We start from the raw sequence: 19,300 nt of genomic DNA on the forward strand, positions 1-19,300 counted from the left end.
GCATTTGTATAATTGCACTTTTTGAAAGACTGTTTTAACTGTAAACCTCATACAGTTGTTACAGAGCCAATGTACACACTTCCTGTGTGAAAACTAGCCCCGAAACTAGTTTTACTTTGGTAGATTTACCACATAACATACTGGTATTACAAAAAGTGCACTTATTGCTAAAGGTCACATTGGTGGAAGACCAGAACTTTAACCAGCACAGAGCCTCATCTGTCAGTGCGGCTGAATGTCCCTCACAGGCAGCACACTCCTGCCCCCGTATGGCAGTCCAAACATGGGCAGCGCTTCTGCTGTATGGAGACCCTGGACGGGGCCGAACTGCCTCATGTGAAACTGCTGGGCGAGTTTGCGAGTCATGACGCGCAGGGCCAGAAACGAGGCCAGCAGCTCGCCCAGCAGGAAGCTCAGATAGAGAGAGTGAACGCCCCGCTCCAGAGGAAGAATGATGGTGTCTTCGTCAGTGATGAAGAAGAGGAGGATAGGCAGCTGGAAGAGTAACGAGATCAGCCAAAATCCAGCCAACTCTGGAACCTAAAGAAAAGAATGAAGAAAAGTAGAATTAAGGATTCATTATATAATTTAAGAACATTTCTTTTAGATTGCTACTAATATTCATTCATTTGTTTATTCATTCATCCACGATAAAACAAATGAAGTAAAAAAAAAAATGGAATTTAAACAAATAAATAACTATGAAAGTTAGTTATTTGTTTATATTCTATTTTGTATTTAATTCATTTTATCAGTAACTACAATTATTTATTTAAGTGGTTCATTTTTATTTAATTGTTCATCAGCTGTGGTCACTATTTTCATGCTTTATTTATTTATTAATATAATTTTCTATTTAATAATTTGTTTTATCAGCTGTGGTCACTACAGTTATTTATTTGTTCATTCATTTATTTATATTTAATTTGTTTTATCAGCTGTGGTCACTACTTTCATGTTTTTTTGTTTTGTTTTTTTTTGTATGTTATTTTTATTTCATTTGTTTCATCAGCTGTGGACACTGCTTTTTATTCATTTATTTTTTGTTATTTATAGAATTCATAAAATTACATTATATACAGTATTTTAGAGTTTGAATGCTCTGGTCACTCATTTTATGTAGTAAAATGTAGTATGTACTTGTTTAATGTGTGTGTGTGTGTGTGTGTGTGTGTGTGTGTGTGTGTGATATATTTAGATATATTTACTTATAAAGACAATTGTACTGTCATAATTTTAATGTTGATAATGAGTGAAAATATATTTATAAATGAATAGCAATTTCAAAATTTGTATTTTTCTTTAAATCTTGCTTCTTTACTATGACATAGTTTTAAGGCTTTCAAATAAATGTTTGTATTTACATAATATGTGTGCTATGTATATTTATTATTTATATATAAATACACACATATGCATGTGTATAAATATATATATATATATATATATATATATATATATATATATATATATATATATAAAGTGTTTATAAACCATATAAAAATATGTTTAAAAAATATTTACCAGTAGTGAAGTGTGAGTAAAATTAGCATTTAATCTCATGATTTTCCTCTTCCACACATACAGGCTGTATTAGTCCATGAACAGCGTTTAGATGAATGATTCTAACATTTCTTGTGCTTTACCTTCTCTTTGAGATTCCCAACATAACCGAGATACACCCGCAACACCTCAAATATGCTGATCAGGACCATACCCGTCACCAGCAGACACTGGTAATACACTGGCAGATAACAGAACTATGCAAATGGAGAAAGAAACAGAGGTAAGATGAAATATGACCTTAAAATATCCACCACCCTACCTGATCTCAAAAAATACTGCTTATCCAAATATTATTATAAGTAGGTGAGCAGGGGTGCAGGACAGTGAAGATCCTTTATGAAATGATAATCACAGCAGTATCTCGTTGAATTGCTGTGATTTAGCTGAGCTATTAATGGTAAAATATATAACAGTAGCACTTGAACTTCAGTGTGCAGTTCACAAAGGCAGACCATCACCATGGATACAGGAGCCGCTCAAATGTTTGCACACACTTTATCTTGCATTGCTGCTAATGGCCTGCCAGCTGCAGCTATTATGGATGTGATGTTCATGCATTCATTTTAATAATCACTTACAGCAAAGTCACTAAAACGCTCCCTAAAACTGTTTGAAAGTATTTTCAATTATTTCAAAACTCATTTGTCATTTACACATAATTTCTCCGGACCTCTTCAGCCTTCTGCATGAAAGCCATAAAAAATTTTTTAAACAGTTAGGTTTGTCATTTTATTATTTCCCTGAGGTCCACTTATAATGCTTATACTTATACACTTATAATGAAATAAACATAAACAGAAATAACATAATAATAAAAAAACTTAAAATTAATTTAAAATTGAAATTTATTAACAATATATAGACTTGTTTAAAAATAGTAAAATTTTTGCTAAAATTAAAATGGAATCAGAAAATTCAATACTGAACATCTAATTCAGAATATTAACAAAATCTATAATACTGTATCAGTGGTATTAAAATAACACTGGTTAAGACGTTTTATATGTTTTAATATTTAAATATTTAATACTTAGTATTTATATGTTTTAATAAACTAAAACCATAATAAATGAAATAAATGTTAGCTGAAATAAAACATAAAGAAACGAAAGCTGTTTTCAGCTTGTTGTTCAAGTTCACTAAACTAAAACTAAAATAAACATTAATAACTATATAGACATTTTTGTCAAAAATGACAACACAATGACTAAAGCTTTTCATTAAAATAAAAACATAAACTATAAAAAATAAATCAAATTAAAACATTTTAACAAAAACTACAATAATATATCAATTATACTAAAATAACCCTCATTCAGAAGAATTTAGAATATGCTTTCATAATGTGCAGTTTTATTTTGAAAGATCAAGGATCTTTCCCTTAATATGACCCCTATGAAGTAGGGATTTGTTTATTGACAATATCTTTATGATTGTAATTGAATGCACCTTTAAATGCAGCATTAGCACCTCAGAGATCCACCAGAAGGGGAAGAAGAAGATGTTGAAGTAGAGCAGCATCTGCAGCGGGAGATGAGACGAGACCTCAGCACACACTAGACAACAGCACAGCATAGTAAGAAAGAGCACTCAACAAGGTGTTTTATAGTAATCTTTAATTAAATATAAATACTTTTTAAATTGTTTATTATTAATTCCTTACATAACTCTTTTTAAGTAGGTTGAACACTGCTGTTGAGATAGCAACTATTAGAAATCACTTTAGCCAAAGTCTATTTTATTTTAAATTATAAGTGTATACAGTTTGTTTAATATAAAGTATAATTTTATATATAATTTATACACAATCCTAACATTATATATTATATTATGCATGTATGTATAATGTATGTATATATATATTTAATATCAAATATTTACATTTAGACCTCTTAGGTATAGATCAATGTTTTTTTTTTTTTTTTTGGTCATGTTTTCAGAAAGTGCCTGTAAAAATTCCAGTAAAAATTCCTTCTTTTATATTACATGATATCCACTCGTACAGTGTGACAAAAACCAACAGTCTAACCAATGTGTAACCTGTATAATCAAGGCAGGCTGCAGAGTCGTTTCATTGTGTTTGGCAGACGTCTCACCTTCATGATCCTGATAAGGGTCCCTGAAGTGTCCGCTGTCTCGCGTTCTGTTATTTATAAACACTGAGCCGCTGACGTTAGCCAGACCCACTCTCAGGTTCTGAGGGATCGGCGTGTAGAACACAGGCATGCTGGAGACCACATCAAACACTCATCCACGCTTCTCCACTTCGGTTTGTGTGGTTTGAGATTAACTGCAGTCTTCCAAGCGTTAACCAGATTAAATCTGAGGAAACAGATGGAGTCTGACAGCAGATTAAGATGTCGCCCCCACCGTGAAAACCATACAGTTCATGTTACTATACAGCCAAAAAAAACAAACAAAAAAAAACATAAAAAATGTATAATAATTTGCATATTCAGTATTTCACTTGTTTTTCAGGAAAAAATATGTAAACACATATAGATCAACAAAAACATATATAGTTTATTTTTTATGTACCATGAGCAAATTGTTATTTCTTGTTTTGAAACATAAGTCTAACTGATTTAGTGAGGTTTATGCTTAAATCAAGTGGAATATTTATACAATATAGTATAATATATTATAGATACATACACTAAGTGTTTAATAAAGTCACCACTGTCAACAGAAAATAAAATAAAATTGGGTATATGTACTGTATACCTCCTTAAAAATTCATTTTAATAGTTTCAGGAAATATAATTTAGAAATATATTTAATATATATTATATTTAATACAGAATATATTTAGAAAATGTATTTAAGAAAATTAAAGTAAATTGAAATATATATATATATATATATATATATATATATACACAAGCTTAAAAACAAGATGAAAACAAGCTTAAAAACAAGCCCCATATTTATCGTGTTTTTAGAGTAATTAACTGTAATTGTGGTATTTTGAAAGAAACTCTGATTAGCACTGTGGATGTTTGAGAGCTGTTTTGTATGGTCCACAATTTGAATATAATACAATTCCAATTAATTTGTTTATTCTTGACAGCTAATTTTGAGGAACAATTTTGTTTAGAAATGCAAAACTCAACAATTAGGTTTCTCATTTATTCTGACAGCTTCAGTGACTTGCCACCTATTTTCTTTAATGACCATCTTTCCGTGGGTTTGTTGTGTAATTGCTTTCCTTTCTGAAAGCCATGTAAGCTCATACATTTTAATGAAACGCAACGAAACAACGCCACACCAGCCAAGGATGTAAGACGTTTATTGTAAATGTGTGTGATTAGGACTGCCTCCAGCCATCTGTGTGTCGGTGCAGAGTCCGGCCGTGTTTCTGAGCGTTGAGACTCTGCGCGTCATTGGCGGCAGGCTGCAGTTCCTGCGCTGACCAGCGGGGCTCACAGTTCATCCCGAGGCGCGTTTAAAGGGAAATGTTTGAACTCCTCAGGGACCTCCTCGCCTTTCTGTGACCTCTTATAGAAACCCAGAGAATCTAGCAAGCTGCTGATCTCATCTGCCTTCATCTTCTTCACAGGAACAACCTGAGATCAGAGAGTGAAAGACACTAAACAGACAGCAAATCTCATAATTGTCATTGTTATAATTGTCATATTACTTAATAATATATATATATATATATATATATATATTATATTGTAGTTAGTTTTTGCATTTTATATTATTACATTTGACTTCTTTATAGTTTATACATTTTATTATTACATTTTATTAGATTTTAAAATTTGTTAGATTTTTATACTTAGTTAAGTTAGTTCTATTTTTACTTTAACATTTATTTAATTTTCTGATATATTTAAGAAAAATCATTTTACATTATAAAGTTTTGTTTTTAACACTTATTGTTTTGCCATTTTATAGTTTTTGCATTTTGTATAGTTAGTTATATTTGTTTTATTTTTAAAAGTTCTATTTATTTATTTTCTGATTTTTTTTTACATTTAATGTGCTTTTTACACTTTTATTATTATTATTATTATTTGCAATTAATTTTTTTCACATTATATTTATATATTTAATATATAAATATTTTATATATAATATATATATATATATATATAATTTATATATTTAATATATATACAAATATATAATATATTTTTCACATTATATTGTATATATTTATTCTGTTTTTACTTCAAAAATTATGTTCTTCTGTGTAGTTTTTAAATTTTTGCATTTAAAGGTGGGTTAAGTGATTTCTGGTAGCCAATGTTGATATTTGAAATCACCAAAACAAACACGCCCCTACCCCAAAAAGGTCTCGCCCCTATTTTGATTGCTCCGCCCCACACATACGTACTCATCCTAGGCAATGATTAGTTCTGTGAAACAAAGCAAAACCATTGTTACTCACCGATTGAGAAGAAACAAAGCAACCTCGGCATCCGATCACAGGCCTTCCCGCTCCTCAAATTCTCTCCAGCACTGGAAAGCTGATCCGATATTTACACAGGTCCTACTTGCCTTATAGTAACACCGTGTCTACACCGGACGCGAGCTGTGCTGCGCGACAAAATACTATAGAACTCATTATAATCAGTGATGCTGTCTACCAGTCGCGTAGCTATGGGGGGGGGGCTTGGGGGGGTCTCACCCAATGAGAAGTTTGTAATTTTCCAAATGGATGTAATTTAGTAAGATACTAAACGTCTTATTTCACTGTTATTAAAAATATTAAACGCTTGTTTTCATGGTCAATTGCAGGTCGTTTCTTAGTATTCCCTCTTCCTATAGGTGCATATCATCATACGCTTGTCAAAATGATGATTCGTCCATGTCTGTTAGTCCCACCCACAATGTTATGTTTACGACATAAAGACATAATAGTAAAATGCCTGCATTTGTGAAGTTAAATTTGATAATAGCCTAGTGAAGCAAACATAAATCAGATAAATTCTTTAAAAAGTAAAAGTGTTAGCAATAAATCCAGACCGTCTACAAATGAAACCCGACAGACCACCTGAGGGTGCTGGATTTATCGATCGGAAACTTCTGAACCAGTGAAACATCATATTAGCATAGGTACAGTGTTTGATCCACTAAACAGATGCGTCCTTTGTGGAAAGAAACACATAAAAATTGTGCTAGATCCTGGTCGCCACTCACCACAACAAACTGCATAATTTGCAGCTGCGCAGATTTCTGCGGTCCTCGATGTGCGTGAACTGACAGAAACATTTGCTTATGAAATCATCAGCAAAGCCCCGTTGTTTCACACTGAGGTAATGCTTTTTAATAAACTTCCTTTAGTTAAGGTTAGTTAATGCATTAACTAACATTAGCAATACATGCCATGTTTATTCATCTTTGTTAACCAGCTCAGGTTAACAATGTTAACTTTTAATTTTAATAATGTCCTATTAGTAAATTTTGAAATGAACATTAACATAACAAATTACTAATGTTAATGCATACTGTGTAATGAACCTTATGTCATGAATCCGGTCTATGAACTTCCGTTCACTCACCACCAGAGGTCACTCGCTCACCACATTGACTCTCACAACACCCATCACACTGGACTCCATTTCCCATCATCCATTGCACTGATGACACTGATTGCACATACACAGCTGAAGGCACTGATCACACAGCTATCACCAATCACACACTATACTTAAGCCATGGACTTTCTCACCCTCACTGCCAAGTGTTGTATGCACATATCCCTCTCCTAGCGATTTGGAGCCAATGTAGTTTTCTTAGTCTTGCCTTGCCTGTTTTCCTGTGTTTTATTCTAGCCCGTGTTTCCTGGATTAACCCTTTCCGTGCCATTCCGTGTTTCTGTGGAGTTCCTGTATATTCTAACCTGTGTTTCCTGGATTAACCCTTTCCGTGCCATTCTGTGTTTCTGTTCAGTTCCTGTATTGCCCTGCGTTTTTCACTCCCCTAGTGTCAGCTGCTTTACGGAACGTTTGTTGTTTTCTAGTCTGTGTTCCCAGTATTTACCCTTGTCTCACTGTTCGGACTCTGTTTATTCCCTTGTCTGGATTATAGCCTGTGTACCTGGATTATCTCTCTGCCTTGCCCTATTGGATACTGTTCGCCCATCGTCGACCTTCGCTCACCCTAGGATTACTCTTTATCTTGTCCCTGCCATACCTGTTTGCCATTGTTTCGACCCTGCCTGTATATATGACCATGCCTTTAAATAAAAGCTTGCACTTGGATCCGCACGTCTCGTCAGCCACGTTACACCTTGGTGCTGTATTCTTTGTTAATTTGGCATGCAGTTTCCATATGCTACACACCTGGCCCACCCAGTTTTATGTAGGCCCACCCACTTAAACATTTCTGGCTACGCTAGTGCTGTCTACACTGGATGCGACGTGGCGACACGACAAATCCTCGACAGTAAACTGCTGCCGCGTTCTATATTGACACAAATTTCAAATGATTTTCAACGGTCGCTTTGTCGCGTCCAGTGTGGACAGACTTTAGCTGTTACGGTGCGGCGTGGTGTCCGATGTACACACGGTGTAAGCCATCTTTTGTTCCACAGACATTTTCCTCTTTTGTTTTTTATCTGCCATCTCTATCTTTCTGTCTTCGCTCAGCTAATGTCCATCATGTGCACTGAGCGCTCTCACCTCTGGATCATGAGTAGACACGCCCCTTACTGCTGTTTGGCTACAAGTTTGTTTTGGTACTGGGCCCGACTCAGTTTTCTAAAGCATTTAAAAATTTTTTAAATACATACCCCACCTTTAAGTTTTTATTTACTCCACTTTTAAGTTTTTACTAAAAAAAAAAAAAACATTTCTATTGTTTTTACATTTTATATTTGTTCCTGCATTTTTATAGTTCTTTATATTCATTCTGTTTTTACTTTAATAGTTATATTTTTGTGTGTATTTTCCTAATTTCCTTTAGGTGTTTTGCTATAAATAAATGCCGTAATATTTTTCTCTCAATTACCTTTTTTCCTTCTTTGTGAATAATTTGAAAATAATCAGTGTATTTATCATTTCTAAAAAAAAAATAAAAAAAATTAAACACCCTTTCTTTGTCAGGTTTGTTGATTTTTTTGTTTTCTCAAAAGGAGAAGATGAATAGAATATTCATGCTGCTCTTTCCCTTATAACAATCTACAAAAGCCAATAAAAACATTGCCATTGGTTTTGTGATGGATTGTGACACTTGTTTGCAAATGCATGAATAATATTTAAAAAATACAGAGGCATGCAAGTTTTTTTTAAAGCAAATAACAAATACAGTAAACATCTAAAGTATCCAGCGTTAAGTGGAAAAAAATTATAATGCAAATGATGAAAAAAATGTAAACTTGCATGTAAAATAATAACATTGTCTTTACCTTCACTTCCTCGTCATTCTCGTTGTAGAAGATCAGGCGTGGGTTTTTATCCTCTCCCGAATCGTACTCCAGGTTGTGACTTTAAACAGGTTAAGGTTAACGGCAGCAGGCAAATGACCTCTGAGGCCATGAAGCACATGACTCCGGCCTCTAAGTGTTTAAACATATGGCAGCACAGAAAACAGCACTCTGGGCCTGTAAAGATTTCATTAACATTTACGTCCCCGTCAAACGCTGTCTTAGCAGAGCCACAATCTTCCAAGAAATATGGAGACTTTTCAGCATTCTTTAAAAAGTCTAATAGCACTAGACTGAAAACATTGGAATTGAAAATGAGAGTGATTGTCTATGGTAATATCAGGATACTACAATGCCAATCGCTCCATCAGGAAATTGTAGAGCTCTGGCATCTTCTTTATGGATCATCCCACTACACTGGGAGCCTGGGAAGAGATTAACAATAGGCAAAACATTGAAGTGTTTTAACTCAAGTAACACTATTCTTTGTCAGCAAATGTGTTTTGAGGTCTTGACATTGTATCATATACAGTATTTTGAGTTTTTGAATAGAGTATTTAGTACTGTTCAAAAGTTTGGGGTCAGTAAGAATTTTTTAAAAATAGATTGATTCTTTAATTCTGCAAGGATGCATTAAATTATGGAAGCTTTTTAAAAATATGTGGTGGAAACACACCAAATATAAATATTGTGTTTCAAATAAATGCTGTTCTTTTGAACTTTCTATTCATCAAAGAATCCTGAAAAAAAAAAAAAACAGTATCGTTGTTTCCACAAAAATATTAAGCAGCACAACTGTTTTTAGCATTGATAATAAAAAGAAATTGATCTTTATCAAACCAGCATATTAGAATGATTTCTGAAGAGGTGACACTGAAGACTGGAGTAATGATAAAGTAATCATTATTTTAAATCAGAATAATATTTCATAAAATTTCTGTTTTTCCTTTTTTTTTTTTATCATCAAATAAATGCAACCAAATAAATGCAAAGTAACACTTTATTTTATAGTGTCCTTGTTACACGTTACATGTACTTACTATTATAATAACAATTAATTATTCATAATTACATGTAAGTAACCACAAAACAAACCCCAATCCTAACCATATAGTAAATACATGAAGTTAATTAATATTTACTCAGTACTTAAATGTATAATTACACTGTAACAAGGACACCTTAAAATAAAGTGTAACCAAATGCAACATTGGTGAGCATAAGAGAGACTTCTTAAAAAAACAAAAAAAAAACTCAAACTTTTGAATGGTAGTGTATGTATTTGTATTGCTTAATACAATGTTATAATTGACATTAAATGTATTAATCTCATTAACTTCTGTGCTAATATAGTTTGATGCAGTCTGTCTCATATCATTGGACAATGAAAGTGATTTTTAGAGCTAACATCTTGCATATATCAAGCGTTCAAGCATGTATTGAGCACTCACCATAAGTTTTCCTCTGGCTATAACAAACTTTTCCTTCTCAGCGCTGCTTTCTGAAACATTTACCGCACTTCTCCCCGCGGCATACAAAGTCAGAAGGGCCAATAGTGTGAGCCACATACTGCGGCTGGGATGGGAGACCTCACTGTTTCCAAAAGATTGAGGTCCTTTGGTGAAATGAGGGTCAATACAGTAGATATGGGTTGCTGATAGGTATCCGCCGCCATGTGGCAGAGTCTGATTGGCTGATTTTTTGCGTTTTGTTTCAGAAGAATTGGATAAAAAGTTTAGTATAGCGAATTGATTATTTAAAATCTACTAATTCTTACCAAAAGGGACTTAAAGCTGTTGTTTGTTTGATAAAAATCAAATATTTTGTGAAGTTTGTTGTATTTTAATGTTTTTTTTTTTCTCAATATGAAGGAGTTGAGGCCACAGAGCAGCTGCGTCTGTGTCAGATTCTCCCACAGTCTGCTGATGAATAACCAGAGTCAGAACACAACAGCTGCTGCTTGACTAACACTCTGATGAAGTAGCGTTTAAACGTAGTCTTTTAAATTCTTCTATGAATTCATGGTGCTCCTTCATTTTAATAACAATAACGACACATAATGTAGAATACATTGAGTTGATGAGGGATGATTCAATGATAATTTTTACACACCTGGAAAAACATTCATATTGGACATTTTAGTTAATTTAATCAGTCTACATGTTATACCACAAGTCTCTTAAATTTTAGTTCAGTTCAGTTTAGTTTCAGTCATTACCCTAAATGTATGTTACAGTAACAGGTAGAAATAAATAGTCATCAGTCATCTTCAATAAAAGGCCATTTTAGCTGACTTAGAAAGTATACAATGTTAGATATAAATAGTAAGTAATAATATATATTTTTATATTATCCTACATTTGTTAAAAGTTATATAATATATTATATGTGATATAATATTTGATGAGTGTATATAGATAGAAACGTTTAGAATTTTCTACAAGTACTATTATAAGTATATATATATATATATATATATATACAGTATATATATATATTCATAGTTACATTTTTCTCTCTCTCTATATAGTGTGTATACACACACACACACACACACACACACACACATATATATATATATATATATATATATATATATATATATATATATATACACATATAGTGCCTATAGAAAGTCTTCATACCTCTTAATTTTTTTTTTTTTTCACATTTTGTTATGTTGCGTTATTATGTTCATCTGCTTTAAATTACTTTTTTTCCCACATAAATCTACACCCCACTCACCATAATGACAAAGCAAAAACCGAATTTACCACAACTTAGCAAATTTATTAAAAAGGAAACACTGACATTGCACAAGTATTCATACCCTTTGCTTTGATACTTGAAATTTAGATCAGGAGCATTCCAGTTTCACTGGATCGTCTTTGAGATGTTTCTATACTCCAACTGGAGTTAACTTGTGGCAAATTCAGTTGATTGGACATGATTTGGAAAGGCACACACACCTGTCTATATAAAGTTTAACAGCTGAAATGGATGTCAGAGAAAAATCTAAGCCATGAGGTCAAAGGAATGGCCTGCAGAGCTGAGAGACAGGATTGTGATGAGACAGATCTGGGGAAGACTACAAAAAAATTATTCTGTGTTGAAAGTTCACAGGAGCATTTGGCCTCCATAATCCTTAATGGATGAAGTTTGAAACCATCAGGACTCTAGATCTAGTATCCTCGCCAAACTGAGCAATCGAAGGAGAAGGCTCTTGGTTAGAGAGGTGATCAAGACACTGATGGTCACTCTGGTTGAGCTCCACCCTTACGGAAAGAAAATATATTTTATTATACATGAACGGTCAATATATTAAAGAATTTTCAGTATATTGGTAATTATATAGAATAATACATTGTGGTAATATATTACAATATACTGAATAATATATAACGCTTTCCATATATTGGGGAATATATCTCAACATATATGGTGCTCATATAGTCACATTTATATGGGAATATGTATTAGCAATATATAAACACAATTCAAGGTAAATATTTATTTTAATATATTTTCATATATGGAATTATATATTTGTAAATATATAAATATTAGTTACACATTTAATTTAACATATATGCAGTATAATGTCACATATACTGTATATATGTGAACGTATGCAAAATATATGTATCCAAATATGAGCAAATTTATTGCATCATGTATGTGTGAATATATACACACACACACACACACACACACACACACACACACACAGTATCTCACAGGAGTGAGTACACTTCTCACATTTTTGTAAATATTTTATTATATCTTTCATGTGACAACACTGAAGAAATGACACTTTGCTACAATGTAAAGTAGTGAGTCTGCAGCTTGTATAACAGTGTAAATTTGCTGTCCCCTCAAAATAACTCAACACACAGCCATTAATGTCTAAACCGCTGGCCACAAAAGTGAGTACACCCCTAAGTGAAAATGTCCAAATTGGGCCCAAAGTGTCAATATTTTATGTGGCCACCATTATTTTCCAGCACTGCCTTAACCCTCTTGGGCATGGAGTTCACCAGAGCTTGACAGGTTGCCACTGGAGTTATCTTCCACTTGAAGTTAGCGCACCTGCTCAGCGTCATATCCAGAGGTTGTGTTTGGGAAATAGACGTATGAGTGCTGCCAGCATTGCTGCAGAGGTTGAAGGGGTGGGGGGTCAGCCTGTCAGTGCTCAGACCATACGCAGCACACTGCATCAAATTGGTCTGCATGGCTGTCGTCCCAGAAGGAAGCCTCTTCTAAAGATGATGCACAAGAAAGCCCGCAAACAGTTTGCTGAAGACAAGGACATGGATTACTGGAACCATGTCCTGTGCAACTTATTTCGTTCAGATGGTGGCAAGCGTGTGTGGTGGCAACCAGGTGAGGAGTACAAAGACAAGTGTGTCTTGCCTACAGTCAAGCATAGTGGTGAGAGTGTCATGGTCTGGGGCTGCATGAGTGCTGCTGGCACTGGGGAGCTACAGTTCATTGAGGGAACCATGAATACCAACATGTACTGTGACATACTGAAGCAGAGACTGGGCCGCAGGGCAGTATTCCAACATGATAATTACCCCAAACACACCTCCAAGACAACCACTGCCTTGCTAAAGAAGCTGAGGGTAAAGGTGATGGACTGGCCAAGCATGTCTCCAGACCTAAACCCTATTGAGCATCTGTGGGGCATCCTCAAACTGAAGGTGGAGGAGCGCAAGGTCTGTAACATCCACCAGCTCCGTGATGTCGTCATAGAGGAGTGGAAGAGGGTGTACGCACTTTTGTGGCCAGCGGTTTAGACATTAATGGCTGTGTGTTGAGTTATTTTGAGGGGACAGCAAATTTACACTGTTATACAAGCTGTACACTCACTACTTTACATTGTAGCAAAGTGTCATTTCTTCAGTGTTGTCACATGAAAAGATATAATAAAATATTTACAAAAATGTGAGGGGTGTACTCACTTCTGTGAGATACTGTGTGTATATATATATAAATTGTACCAAACAATGCCGTGACACGATCAAATAGAGGCGCGCACTAATGCACCAAACATGACAGCAAACATGATTTAACAGTGTTAAATTAGTATTTTTAATATAATTAGTAATTTATTTTGTATTAGTGTACAATGTTTAAAAATAATAATTTATACCATGTAGTGTCCATTTCATTCATTTAACATTTAATATTGGAGGCATCCGAGTTATTTGTCATATTTGGACTTATTATTATTATTTATTTCTTTTTTAAAGTAACACAATTGTTACTTTCCCTGGTAATTGGTTGCTTTTATAATGATGTAACTCAGTTACTAACTCAGTTACTATTTGTGAGAAGTAACTAGTAACTATAACTAATTACTTTTTTAAAGTAACTTGTCCAACACTGGTCAGTACTATTGCACTATAATGCTGCTTCTGCCAGCTTATGACAATAGATTTACACTTTGAATTAGGCAGTCTGTCATCAATGTCAGTAGCTCATTGGAAAAGGATGGAAAATTCCCTTCATTGTGTCCGCACTAATAAATGCTACTGCCTGCCAGCTGCAATCACCAATAAAACGTTGTTCCATATTGTTTTGTATATCGTCATAAATATCAATATTGCAAATATTCTTGAAATATTGTGATATAATTTTGAGGCTATATCGCCCACTCCTACTATATATTAACATTTATATGGGAACACGTTTGTTACATATATATGTAACCAAATCTGACAAATACATTTTGTAATATATATCCATATATGTATGTGTATATATCCCGTAATGTATGACTATACGTGTGTGTGTGTGTGTGTGTGTATTAATATATAGCAAATATAATATTGTTAATATCTACTAAATGTATGTGAAAATATATATATATAAATTATATATATATATATATATATATATATATTAAAAAACTGGCTACGTGTACTGCGTTTGTCACAGCACTTACATATTATTGCTCTTTTGTTGGTTTGATTGCTATTCAAGTTTTTTAGTTTAAAAAACTCATTTAAGTCGCTTTGGATAAAAGTGTCTGCTGAATGATTAAATGTGGACGTTAATTTGCCTGAGTCTGTATAGAATTGGGAACCTTTGTAGGCATATTGGGAATGTATTTTTGAGACATTTAATTTTGTATGTAAACCCATGTGTTAATAAAAAGGAATGAGTGTTTCAATAAAGCTATGTAGTACTGTATTGTTTCTGTCTTATTGCTAAATATATATTTTATATGTATCAATATGTGGCTATACATGGTTAATGCATATATTGCAGAATATTGAAAAATATAAGGACCCATATATCAAAATATATTATTTCTTATATCACATTATATCTTCCAATATATTCACATATACACTGAACAAAATTATAAACGCAACACTTTTGTTTTTGCCCCCATTTTTCATGAGCTGAACTCAAAGATCTAAGACTTTTTCTATGTACACAAAAGGCCTATTTCTCTCAAATATTGTTCACAAATCTGTCTAAATCTGTGTTAGTGAGCACTTCTCCTTTGCCGAGATACTCCATCCACCTCACAGGTGTGGCATATCAAGATGCTGATTAGACAGCATGATTATTGCACAGGTGTGCCTTACACTGGCCACAATAAAAGGCCACTCTAAAATGTGCAGTTTTATCACACAGCACAATGCCACAGATGTTGCAAGTTTTAAAGGGGGCGTTGATATTAAATGCTTTAATATATAACAGACATGTGTAATATTATACAGAAATGGCTGATTAGACAGCATGATTATTGCACAGGTGTGCCTTAGGCTGGCCACAATAAAAGGCCACTCTAAAATGTGCAGAGCATCCCAAACATGCTCAATGGGTGACATGTCCGGTGAGTGTGCTGGCCATGCAAGAACTTGGATGTTTTCAGCCTCCAGGAATTGTGTACAGATCCTTGCAACATGGGGCCGTGCATTATCATGCTGCAACATGAGGTGATGGTCGTGGATGAATGGCACAACAATGGGCCTCAGGATCTCGTCACGGTATCTCTGTGCATTCAAAATGCCATCAATAAAATGTACCTGTGTTCGTTGTCCATAACATACACCTGCCCATACCATAACCCTACTGCCACCATGGGCCACTCGATCCACAACGTTGACATCAGCAAACTGCTCACCCACACAATGCCATACACGCTATCTGCCATCTGCCCTTTACAGTAAAAACCGGGATTCATCCGTGAAGAGAACACCTCTCCAAAGTGCCAGATGCCATCGAATGTGAGCATTTGCCTACTCTAGTCAGTTACGACGACGAACTGCAGTCAGCTCGAGACCCCGATGAGGATGACGAGCATGCAGATGAGCTTCCCTGAGACGGTTTCTGACAGTTTGTGCAGAAATTCTTTGGTTATGCAAACCGACTGTTGCAGCAGCTGTCCGGGTGGCTGGTCTCAGACGATCTTGGAGGTGAAGAGGCTGGATGTGGAGGTCCTGGGCTGGTGAGGTTACACATGGTCTGCGGTTGTGAGGCCGGTTGGATGTACTGCCAAATTCTCTGAAACGCCTTTGGAGACAGCTTATGGTAGAGAAATGAACATTCAATTCACGGGCAACAGCTCTGGTGGACATTCCTGCAGTCAGCATGCCAATTGCACGCCCCCTTTAAAACTTGTAACATCTGTGGCATTGTGCTGTGTGATAAAACTGCACATTTTAGAGTGTCCTTTTATTGTGGCCAGCCTAAGGCACACCTGTGCAATAATCATGCTGTCTAATCAGCATCTTGATATGCCACACCTGTGAGGTGGATGGAGTATCTTGGCAAAGGAGAAGTGCTCACTAACACAGATTTAGACAGATTTGTGAAAATAAACATGACAATAATATCACTGAAAACTTAAAAATATGGCTATGATATTTCAGAATTTTTACTGAAGTTTCAGAATTTCTTCAGCATGTTTTCAGTTTCAGTTTTCATTTAATATCGCTAACTGATTGTTGTTAAAGAGACCAGATCTCTTAAATAACACCACATATATTGAATCTTTGGATAAAGCTAATAATTAAGTAATGTAAATAATCCTAATATAATGAGTAAGCAGTACATTGTTTTTCTGTTATATTGACTGGATTTTGTCCTGTGACATTTAAATTAATGTTTGGAAATTGTTCAGTATGGCTGACTTGCTAATGTACGCCAATTTTTGTTGATATTAAATGCTTTAATATATAACAGAAATGTGTAATATTATACAGAAATGCTTTAATATTTAATGCAAAAATGTTATCTCCTTCAGTGTTTTCATCATTTATTCTCTATTTTACTTATTATTTACAAAATATGGAGGCAAAGGACGAGCCAGGGTCGAGGCAGTGCATTTGAGGACGCGTAATGTCAACTCTGCCCACTTCTGGTATGTACTAAGCTTTCTAGTCTGTGTATTTACATACAGTAGCAAACTATATACATACCCAATTGAATGACTTCTGTATGGGTGTATTCAGTTACACTGCACTTGCATAATACTACTCATTCTTAAAGGGAGGAGTGTGTTGATTTTAGGTCACCTATAGAGGGCGACCATGCTACAGGATGGACTTTTGGCAGTGTTTTGGGTAAAAGCGCTTCCAAAACTCTTGCCACAGACAATTATGTTTCCAATGAAAATAAACCATTCTCCATAGGAATGCAGCAGTGAAACCATCATGCTCTATCATCCACAGACTGAGCTGGGGCCCCATCTGTCTGTCTGTCTGTCTGTCTGTCTCTACAGCTGTGGCCAGGCGCTGATGTGTCAGATGACACAGTCATCTCCCTCTAAAAAGACCCAGATTTCCTCTCTGGACTTGAAAAACACAATATCTGCAGGCGACACATTAAACCCAGTGTAATTCTGCGAAGATGTGACTAAGCGGTCAGTCTGAGACTTGAGCTTCAACACCACTGTTGTCCTACAGGATCGTTTATTCCTTCAGAATGGTTCAGGAAAGGGGACTTTTTAGACATGTTTTATTCAATTATCCACATTGTCTCAGATGTTTCCTCTTAAATTCCCTAAGGTGAAATAAAATAAGACACATGTGGAATGACTTTTAACATATAGTAGAAATATAGAGGCATAAAATAAATATCTTTTAAAAGGTCTACAGGTTTAGTTAAAATATCAGGCCTCTGTTTAACAATATAGATGTTTCAGCAACAGTAATATAGTTATTTATGTCGGGAGGTACAAATGAAAATAGGGATGTCATACCTTTATTATAAAACTGCGATCACAAGATAAGTCCAATCTTTCACAAATTGCCCGACAAACATCCAGAGAAAAACAACTTTTTGTACAAAAAAAGTGTTAAATTGAGAAATATTGATATATTTTCCACTGTTTACTTTACATGTGCTTCACATCTGTGTCAGTGCATGTTGATGTCAGGAAAACTGGAGACGTTTTGTCTGGCTATATGTTTGGACCTTTACAAATTTGACTGAGAAAAGTTTAAAGCCTTAAAGTTCAAATGAAATGCAAGTGATATAATTTAATGATTGATCGACAGGTGAGTCCAAAACAATCTCGATTTCACTGTATGGGCAAAATAATGCATTTCTCAGAATATCTTCTTTTGATATTTTCTTCTATTCATGATATTTACTAGACTGTCAGCAAACATTTATTATTTTTTTTAAAGGAACAGTTTACTGAATCTTTAGAAGAAGTATTTTATTTTTTTTTTAATCGAAAAATATGTAAATAAAGTCTGCATTTTTAAGTATCGTATTTTATAGTATGAGGCTTTTATGGCTCATATGATGTAGGAGAATATGGAGCTCACACTCAAAAAGCTCAAATTTATTCTGAGGCTCAAACTGAACAGAAATATGCAATTTGGTGCAGATGTTGATATTTATACAGTATGGTCAAAAGTAAGATGAAATTCTGATGGCTTGTAATGTAAATCAATGAGATCTTTGTAACAGTATAGGCGACTCTTTACATAAAAAAGCATATTAATATCAGTTGTCGGTCTGTATTTCTTAATAATATGTCTCAGTAAGATGATAATTAAATGCTTATAGTTTAATGATTAAAGCTCTGTAGTTTTTATTTTGGGGGTAAACATATAATGCAATGTAATATAATGATGACAAATAAATGTTCCTCAAGTATCATATTTAATATTAGGTAAATTCTAACATGATTTTTTTTTTTTCTAAAAAAAAAAAAAAAAAAGGATAATCAAGTAAGCCTAGGTTGCTTTAGTTCAGTAAAAGCAACTATTAACTATAAAAATATTGCTAACAATATACAGTAAAATTTATTACATTTACTTTATAAAAATCAGTAAGGATTTCATAGCAAAAAGACTCATGACCACGGCCTGAAAGGGTATG

General features: G+C 34.2%; 2 protein-coding genes across 2 annotated transcripts; both read right to left on the minus strand.

The window, feature by feature from the left end:
* Positions 1–222: 222 nt before the first annotated feature.
* On the minus strand, positions 223–3,792 carry zgc:112294 (transmembrane protein 17A). The gene is made up of 4 exons (XM_058777360.1): positions 3,663–3,792; positions 3,016–3,122; positions 1,647–1,760; positions 223–540 (listed from the first exon to the last, which is right to left on the minus strand). Exons 1-4 carry the CDS (start codon positions 3,790–3,792, stop codon positions 223–225), a joined length of 669 nt encoding a protein of 222 aa, XP_058633343.1.
* Positions 3,793–4,858: 1,066 nt separating this feature from the next.
* On the minus strand, positions 4,859–10,512 carry selenoe (selenoprotein e). The gene is made up of 4 exons (XM_058777294.1): positions 10,396–10,512; positions 9,293–9,369; positions 8,927–9,005; positions 4,859–5,132 (listed from the first exon to the last, which is right to left on the minus strand). The coding sequence occupies exons 1-4, from the start codon at positions 10,510–10,512 to the stop codon at positions 4,989–4,991; spliced, it is 417 nt and encodes a 138-aa protein (XP_058633277.1). The 3' UTR covers positions 4,859–4,988.
* Positions 10,513–19,300: the final 8,788 nt, after the last annotated feature.

Source organism: Onychostoma macrolepis, chromosome 05 (assembly GCF_012432095.1).
Source record: "Onychostoma macrolepis isolate SWU-2019 chromosome 05, ASM1243209v1, whole genome shotgun sequence".
NCBI lineage: Eukaryota > Metazoa > Chordata > Actinopteri > Cypriniformes > Cyprinidae > Onychostoma > Onychostoma macrolepis.